Source organism: Fringilla coelebs (assembly GCF_963513975.1).
Source record: "Fringilla coelebs genome assembly, chromosome: 8".
In the NCBI taxonomy this organism is placed as follows: Eukaryota; Metazoa; Chordata; class Aves; order Passeriformes; family Fringillidae; genus Fringilla; species Fringilla coelebs.
Window position 1 is genome coordinate 31,488,694 of NC_140066.1, and position 8,792 is coordinate 31,497,485.

An 8,792-nucleotide genomic window follows, 5' to 3' on the forward strand; every position below is an offset into this window, starting at 1 on the left:
GGGTTTGTGCTCCTGGGCTGAGATTTGGCTCATTTGTCCTTGGTGCCCAGCTGGAGCAGGAATTGTTTTGTCTCCCTGCTCTGTGCACAGAGCTCAGTATCCCCTAATATGAACCCAGACCCACCCACTAAAGCAGCACAGAATGTGAAAAATAGAAAAACTAAACCTGAAGCATCACATCAAACATCAGTGCTGGGGCCTCTGAGCAGACCTCAGGCTGAAGCTCTGCTTCCACCACTCGTGCTTGTATCCTCCTCTGAAACCCAACTCACCCATGTGAGTCCCACCAGCTGCTTCCAATCTCCTGAACAGGATTGCTCTGTGCTATAAACTTCAGCTTTCCAAACACAAGCATCATCTGCTGAGCCAAAGGCTTTAGATAGGATTGCTGCACACCAGGCTGGGAGTCCAAGCAGCACAGGGCATATCTTCCCTGTGTCAGCAGACACCTCGTGTATTTTCAGTGCTGTCAGAAACAAACCACTCCTTGATATTCCAGAGGGGGGGGAAAAGTCTTCTAGAAGTGGTGGTGAAGCTAATATTTTATAAAGACCCTTCCGAGAACTTGCCAGCCTCCTGGGGGAGCTTGTCAACATCTCCCACGTTAAATGAAAGCCACTTTAAAATCCACAGGGGTTTTGAAGAAAAGCTGGAACGTATCAAAGCTGCTGGGATGGCAAGCTTCACAACGTGCACAATACATCAACACTTGCAGGCAGTAAATCCTCCCCAGCCTCAGGGGAGCTCACAGCCCCCCAGAGTAAGCCCTTTCCTAATGTATCTCTCAAATGAACTGCTAATCTCCTCTCTAAACTTGACAGCTGTCCTGCATGCACTCAAACCCCTCCGTGCTTAAATCCTTCTATCGTTCTTGTTAAGTCACTTGTTAGATCATTTTTGCTTTAATACCAAGAAAGAAATCTTTCCTCCAACCCCAAACAAAGGCCTCGCTCACCTGCAGCTGGCACATCCCCAGATTTCATACATAAACGTGTGTGTGTGTATTCCCAGGAGCAATCTTGGACCTTACAAATTCCTGTGGCCAGTGGGAGCTCCCCCAGCAGTCTCCCCAAGCAGATTTCTCAGACCCCAGCAGATCTGGTGGCTTCCTGTGCTCAGATCAGCTCGAATTTCTGACACAGTTTCTCTCTGCTCTGAGGGAGCAGAAAACTTTCCCCTTGGCTGGGCAGAGTTTGGCCCGTGGTGCTGATTTCTCAGTGCCAACAGCTATTTGTCACTTCTGCTCCAGATGAGAGTTTGCCAGGGTTGCTGTGCAGCCCTGCCACAAGAGCTGACATGAGACACCACCAAGACAGCTGTGCTCCTACACTGCCCAACTCCTGACAAGGGATCCCTGAAGGGTACTTTGGCACAGACAGAAATAATCCCAGCTTCCAGCTGAGGACAAAGCAGCAGTTTTCCATGCATTTGAAATGTAGAACATTTCAAAGCACACCGAAACACCAGTCCTTCCTAGGAGCAGCTGCTTGTCCATTAGCTCTTCTTGACCACGTATTTTGTTTACTGCTTGAAACTGATGAAGAGTTTCACCAAGACATTGATTCATTCCAATGCCAACAGTGGGATTCCCTCCTCTGGCACCAGCCCTGTGCCTGAGTGACCCAAATCAGCTGGCATGAGCTTGGTGACAATGCCTGACAGCTCTGCAGGGACCTGAGTGGAGCTGTTGAGTCTTTGCTCAGCACCTGGAATGTGCAGGTCCATGGGCAAAAGTCTGGACAAAGAAAGTAATGAAATAACTCCTGCAACACACCCCAAACACTTGGATTGCCAAGGCACATGAGCTCTGCTGAGCTGTTGGGCAAACAGAGGATGCTGTTACTGCAGTGCTGGTGACAGGTGTCTATCCTTCACAATATTTTCCCAGTGAGGATGTTTTTTAATGCTGCTCCAGGTTCTTCATCACTCCCTGCACTGGCAGTGAGGGGAACAGGGCCATTTTCCTCTCTGCCTGTAGCCACACACACTGCTACAGCAGTGATATGAAATTATTCACTCTGCCTCTTAAAATGTCTGCAGAAGATGAGATACAACAATTGCTCCAGGAAGTGATGCTCAGCCACTCTGACTGATCACCCTGTGCCCTGTCACCCATCTGTTACCCCTGCCATTCCCTGCTGGCTCCAGAGCAAATCAGGCTTTGAAACATTCCAGGGATGAGGGCAAAGGTCTGTCTCATAACTGCATCTCAGAGATGAGCTCTGGGCTCAGCCTGACACCCCAAAACTGTGAAACATCCCTGTGGTCACCCAGTGCAGAACCGTGTCCCACACAATGGGGTCTGGAACAGAACTTCCTCTGTGAGTGTTTTCAGCACTGAAGGGAGCCCCAGTGAGTTCCACACAGAGAATTCATGCTCTGAAGCACTGCTTGCAGCCAGCTCTGCTCCCTGCAGCCATCCCTGATGTTCCCTGCTCCCTGGCACACCCATTTCCCAGGCACTTCATGCGGCTGGGGAGGCGGATCCGGCCTCGTGGTGCCCAAGGCAGCCCCCAGGGAGGCGTTCCTGATACCTGAGCTTATGAAACCTGCCCGTTCCAGATGCAAACCAAACACATTGGAAAGCTGCTTTACCTGCCAGCATCTGTTAGACTGACAAATCAGGGCCGTGCACAGGGGAGAGATATTTACTTCTGACAAAACCCCACCCACCCTGCTCGGCCCAGCAGCTCTCACCAGGGGCTGGAAATGAATAGGATCTTTGCCTTGTCAACTCCTCTTGCCCAAATGGAAAAGCACACCTGATGCTTCCCAAAGGAGGAGCTGGTTCCTGGGTGGCCTGACTGGATGGGAACCACCAGGGGCAGCAAAGGGGGCTTGCATCTCCCCACCACAGTCCCTTGTTCTGCAGCACAGCACCTGCCCTGCAAGGACTGACCAGAGGGGTGAGGAATGGCCCACCAAAACCTGGGCTCAGCAGGCCCAGCAGGTGGGTGCTGGGGGACACTGCTGTCTGTCCTGCTGCCCAGGGTGCCTGTCCATCCATCCACAGAGCACTCACAGCATAGTCAGCCCATCCCTTCCTAGGCTTCACTCTTCCAGACTGTTTCCCCATGCCTAAGCAGCACTCCAGTGAGGGCTGGAACTCATCTGAGACCCCAGCCAAACCTTCTCTAATTTAATTAATTAAAACCCACTTCTGACAGGGGTGCAAAGAGGAAATCCCCTCTGCCTCACACAACTTATTGGCACCAGCGGGAAGACACCTACTGCCTTGTCTCCATGAACTTACAAGGCTCGTTCGAGCCTCCTCCCACCCGTAGGGCGCTAAACTTGTTCTGTGCCCGCATCGCTCTGCTGCGGGGGGCGATTCCTCCCTGCCAGTGCCTGGCCCGCGGAGCGGCACCGCCCGGGCCTGTGCCTTGTCACAGGGGCTGCTCCCGCATCATCCTGCGGCTCCACTCCCGCTCCCGGTTCCGGTCCCCATCCCAGTCCCGATCCCGCTCCTGATTCCGGTGCCGGTCCCGATCTCCATCCCTGTCCCCGGTCCCGATCTCCATCCCCATCCCAGTCCCCATCCCTGTCCCTGTCCCTGTCCCCAGTCCCGATCTCCATCCCCGTCCCCGGTCCCGATCTCCATCCCTATCCCTGTCTCTATCCCTATCCCTATCCCTGTCCCTATCCCCTATCCCTATCCCCGTCCCTATCCCTATCCCTGTCCCTGTCCCTATTCCTATCCCTGTCCCTGTCCCTATCCCTATCCCCGTCCCTATCCCTGTCCCTATCCCTATCCCCGTCCCTATCCCTGTCCCTATCCCTGTCCCTGTCCCTATCCCTATCCCTGTCCCTGTCCCTATCCCTATCCCTATCCCTGTCCCTGTCCCTGTCCCTATCCCTATCCCTATCCCTATCCCTATCCCTATCCCTATCCCTATCCCTGTCCCCGTCCCGCGGCACCTGCGGGACCGGAGCGCGCCCCGACCGCGGCCGAGCCACGCCCCCTTCACCGCTCAGCCAATGAGCGCGAGGGAGCTCTGTCCGACAGCCAATGGAAACGCGGCGGCCGCGCCCCCGCCCCCTACTTGAGGCGCTCCGCGCGGCCGCGCGCTCGCAGAGGCGGCGGCGGGAGCGGGGAGCGGGAGCGGCCCGGAGCGCACGGAGCGCCCGGCGCTGCCCCGCACCGCGCCCGAGGGAGGGGCCGCTCCCATGGAGGCATTCCCGAGCACCAAGCTGGAGCAGCACCGGCACCTCCCGCCCGTGGAGTGCCTGCCGGGCGCCCGCTACGGCGGCCGGAGCCACAGCACCTGCGGGAACGTCTTCAACTCCTGGAACGACTACCTGGGGCTGGCCACTCTCATTACCAAGGCCGTGCGGCCCGGCAAGGGCTTCGGCCCCGAGCCCCCCTCCGTGGTGGTGGCGGCCACCGTGCCGCCGGCCGAGGAGGAGGAGGAAGAGGAGGAGGAGGAAGAAGAGGCGGCGGGGCCGTACTTCGAGGGCGCGCTGGACTTGCACGACCTGGAGCTGTGCGGGCATCACCACCACCACCACGGCGAGGGGCTGCTGGAGGAGCGCTTCGCCGAGTTCAGCCCCTTTCCCGGGCGCGGCGGCCCCGCCGCCGTGGTGTTCGACTGCTCGGGGGAGCACCCGGGCCGGGAGGGCTCTGCCCACGCCTGGGGCGGCGTGGTGGTGGCGGGGCGGCTGCCGGCGCACCCGCGGGCCGCCTCCCGCCTGCTCAAGCCCGAGCTGCAGGTCTGCGTCTTCTGCCGGAACAACAAGGAGGCGGTGGCCCTCTACACCACGCACATCCTCAAGGGACCCGACGGCCGCGTCCTGTGCCCGGTGCTGCGGCGCTACACCTGCCCCCTGTGCGGCGCCAGCGGCGACAATGCCCACACCATCAAGTACTGCCCCCTGTCCAAAGTGCCGGCGGCCCGGCAGCTCCGGCACGCCCGGACCGCGCTGGGCAGGAAGGGCCGCTAGCGGCCGGGACCCCCGGGCCTCGGCCCGCGCCCCCCAGCGCTGACACTGCCCCGGACCCGGCCCCGCGGCGGCCGCTGCGCGCTGGAACGCGCGGAGCCGGGCACGGGCACTGCGAGGCGGAGATGCGCTGTGTTTGTTTATTGTAAGAAAAAATATATCTATATGTGATTTTTATGGAGACGGCGAGATCTGACTGGGTTGGGGGTGCGCGGGGGGTCCGGGGGTTAAACCCGCGGCCGGGGAGGTGGCGGGGGTCCCGGTGCCCGCGGCGGGGCAGCGCCGCCTTCTGCCGCCCGGCCGGCCCGAGCGCTCCGTGCCGGCGGGGCAGCGGCGGGAGAGCTGCTCTTCACTGCCGGCTGAGAGCAGGGTATTTAATTAGGGTACGACACTCCGCCTTTCAGCTCTTAAAGCAAACATCCCAGCGGTTTCCTTCGCCGGTTTTAAAACCGGTGAGCAAATCGCCATCGAAGCTGCCCTCGGTAATTCGCACCTGCTTGCCGGAATCGCAGCATCCGAGCGGTCACCCTTCCTCTCGTGGGCACCGATGGCGCTGGTCTCGCAGGTCCCCGTGTGGAATACGCGGCTTTAGGGGTGAAAACATCCAAGTGCGTGTTTGCAAACGTGCTGACTCTGGGCTAGAGTGCGAGCCGAGCCCTTGCTGCTGACAGAAAGGCAGTAAGAATGGCAGCGGAGCGAGCTTTGGTGCAGCTGTGTTTGTGGTGGAGAATGGGGGAAGCCTGATGGAAAGAGACCTGGACAAAGCAGAAAGCTGTGACCGTAGGAGAACGGAAGAAAGGGAGGTTGTTTATTTTCAGGAGTTCAGAGAATGTGGCTTTAACTCTTTGCAAGTAAAAGAGATCTACCCATGTGGATAACAAATCCTTAACTCTACACAGACTGTACAAAGCATAAGAATTAGGCTGAAGTCCTGGACCACTCTGGGTGATGGCAGTTCCTTGGTACTGACTATCAGCCAGGGCAATATCACTTCTAATCCCCAAGTGAAAAAAAAGGCTTATTTTTTTTGGTTGGTTTGTCTGTTTGTTGTTGCTGTTTTGTTTTGGGGTTTTTTGTTTGTTTTTGGTTTTATTTTTTTGAGGGTTGTTTGTTATCCAGAGGTAGGACAAGGAGCAGCAGCAGTTTGGAGTTTAAGAGTACTCTGGAGCAGAGAGATGGGTGCTGGAGGGTCTTCAGCAATGCAGAGGGTCACACTGCTGTGCAGCAGGGAGGTGAAGAGAGCCTTGTGGAAAAATTGCTGGGACATCACCAGGAAGATGAGAAAGGAGATGGGACAGAAAAAGGGAACAAGGAAAGTGAGGAGTAATCCACACTTGTGTGGTTTCCTTTTGAAAAGCTGCTCAGCAGGGTGGCAGATGGGGTCAGGAGAGCAGGACAGTCAAGGATGGAGTCAAAACATGTGTGGGATGGGTTGTGGATGAGGACCCAGGGTTCATTAGTCACTGCTGTTGACTCCCAGCCACAGCAATTAGGAAGGAGAATCTGATTTTGTGTGGAAGTGTTCCCTTAAATCTCCATCAGATGGCTCCAAAGATGGTGTCAGGTCTAATTATCAAATGCAGTGGGGTTTGCATTAAATACCATTCAGTGGCTGCAGCTATCCTTGTGCCAGCCTTGTGCTGAACACATCACATTCTGTCTCTTGCTCTATGGGGAGTGCACCACAGGCTCTTCTAGGCTGTTAAAGTTAGATGTGTTTGGTTTTGTGATTCCTGGTCCACGTAGGTTCAATCTGTGTCCACCACACGTTAGAATCAAGCTCCAGTGTGATGCTGTGGGAAGAGTTTTCTTCTGTACTTTTGTTACCTCCTTGTGGGAAGTTTGAAGATCCTTATATACATTTTAATGCAGTTGACTGTTACTGGACACAAAAGCAAGAAAGATCAAAGAAAATCTGTCTCGGGTGTTTTCTGAGGGTGAACTGGCCGGGCTGGATTGGAGGTGTTTGCCAAGTCCCTGCCCCTCCTCTCTGCTCTTTCCATTGAGCTGCTGTGCAGCACCAGCCCTATAGCAATGCCTGAAATCCCTCAGGAGAACAGCAGATCCTGTGTCCTGGATGGCACTGGCCTTCTGCAGAGCCTGTGTAAGAGGAAAACTTGTGTCCACAGCCTGTAGCTCCTGGTTCTGTTCTCCAGGGAGCTGCAGCCTTGCTCTGGAAAGGCCAGGAGCTGCCTGGCCTCGCTGCTACCCAGCACTGGGCATCTCATCAAAGGCTTAACAGGTAAAGTGGAAGAGTAACAGCTTCAACACCAGTTGGGGGTGGGGGAAGTAAAAAAAAAAACAACCCAACAAACCTCAGACTACTGCAGAAAGATGACAGGATTCAGCAAAAGCCAGCCTGACAGCGAGGCTCTTCAGTTACTTTATGTAATCATTCAACAGGACAACTTGCCCTTTAAAGATTTACAAGTGTGAGTCTGACAAAGACTAAACTTTGAAGGATTTTTGGATTGGTTTTTTGAGGTAAGCTCCTGTGATTTCTGGTGTACCAGCACACTCCTGGTGGCACTGAGTGAGCAGAAAGGTGCTTGTTCTTGGTCACTCTGAAAAGGTTATTGCAATAGACAGTGTTTGTGTTGCTACTTTGACTCCTTAAATACAGGGAACTGTTTGCATTAGTAATTTAAATTCTAGGAACAGCAAAGAGCTTAATCTGAAATCTATGAAAAGTGAGCTACTATTTTCACTCTTCTACAGGCATTTGCAAATCAAAATATCATGGTCACCTGTTTAAACTTGTGCATGTAAGTCATGGAATCTTTTCTATAGTGATAGTCCAGCAAGGGGAGTGAACACAATATTGGATAATCATCCTCAGCTGGTGCTAGTCTTAGCAAAAAGCAAGCTACTTTTAATTAGAAACTACTTTCAGGTGTATAGGTAACTTGATTCAGCTGAAGTCAGGTAAGTCTGTGCCCATCTTCAGTGGAAATTCTGTTTGGGCAGGTTGCTGTCAGTCTGCTGACCAGTGCCTCAGGTAGATGCCATAGGACCAAACCACAACAGCTACAAAATGTCCTTTTTCTTTTCTTTTTTTTTTTTTTTTTTAACAGTGCCAGTTTGACCCACAAGATATATAGATTAATTAATTTTACTGGAGGTGAGTTGCTAAGAGTTGCATGAGGAGGAAGATATAATTTTAAATTGACTGTTTTCTGGACAAAACAAGTGATTCACTAAGAATGGAACTGGGTTTAGCAAAGCCTGCCCAAGAGAGAAAGGGCTAACAGACCTTAAAGTGTAGCAAGGGAGGCTTTTATTAGTAAAATGCAGTGGAATTGTTTGTAAAATCTCCATCCTATTGTAATTAAATGCATTAATTTTATTTAAGAGGATGAGCAGACCAAGTGTAGAACATTTCAGCTCCAGCTGGTCCTGCCATGGCAAAAAAAAGAAGAATTGAGTGTTTTTGTTACTCCACTTGAGTGCCTACTTCTTGCAATGCTGCAGCAAACCACAGGATGGGCACTAGTGCCTGAATCAGAGGTACATTTTGGATCTTGCATTTCACTGATCTAATGCCTTCCCTTTGTAGGCTGGCACCATTCAGCAGTCCCCTTTAGCCACAGGAGGAAAACTTGCTTACATGCAGCAGCTCCTGCCAATGACAGCAGCCCAAGGACAGGAAAATGACAAAGATATCTTTGATTTACAGCAAGACAAGCCTTCCAGTACTCTTGCTGTCTGAGATGGCTCCTGGCTGCCCACCAGCCCACCCCAACATCCTCATGGCCTCACTGAGGTCACCAAAGCCATGACACATCCTGGGCTGCAGTTGTGGCTGTGCCCAGTCAGGAGTAACACCACTGCACCCTGCCAGTTCTCATAAATAC

General features: G+C 53.6%; 1 protein-coding gene across 1 annotated transcript; it reads left to right on the forward strand.

The window, feature by feature from the left end:
- The first annotated feature begins 4,087 nt into the window (after positions 1-4,087).
- Positions 4,088-5,064, forward strand: NANOS1 (nanos C2HC-type zinc finger 1). Its single transcript, XM_084210264.1, has one exon. It carries the CDS (start codon positions 4,168-4,170, stop codon positions 4,939-4,941), a length of 774 nt encoding a protein of 257 aa, XP_084066390.1. The 5' UTR covers positions 4,088-4,167; the 3' UTR covers positions 4,942-5,064.
- Positions 5,065-8,792: the final 3,728 nt, after the last annotated feature.

Excerpts from the sequence above, each read along its gene's own strand:
- NANOS1 (XM_084210264.1), top strand. The coding sequence starts at position 4,168 with ATGGAGGCATTCCCGAGCACCAAGCTGGAGCAGCACCGGCACCTCCCG.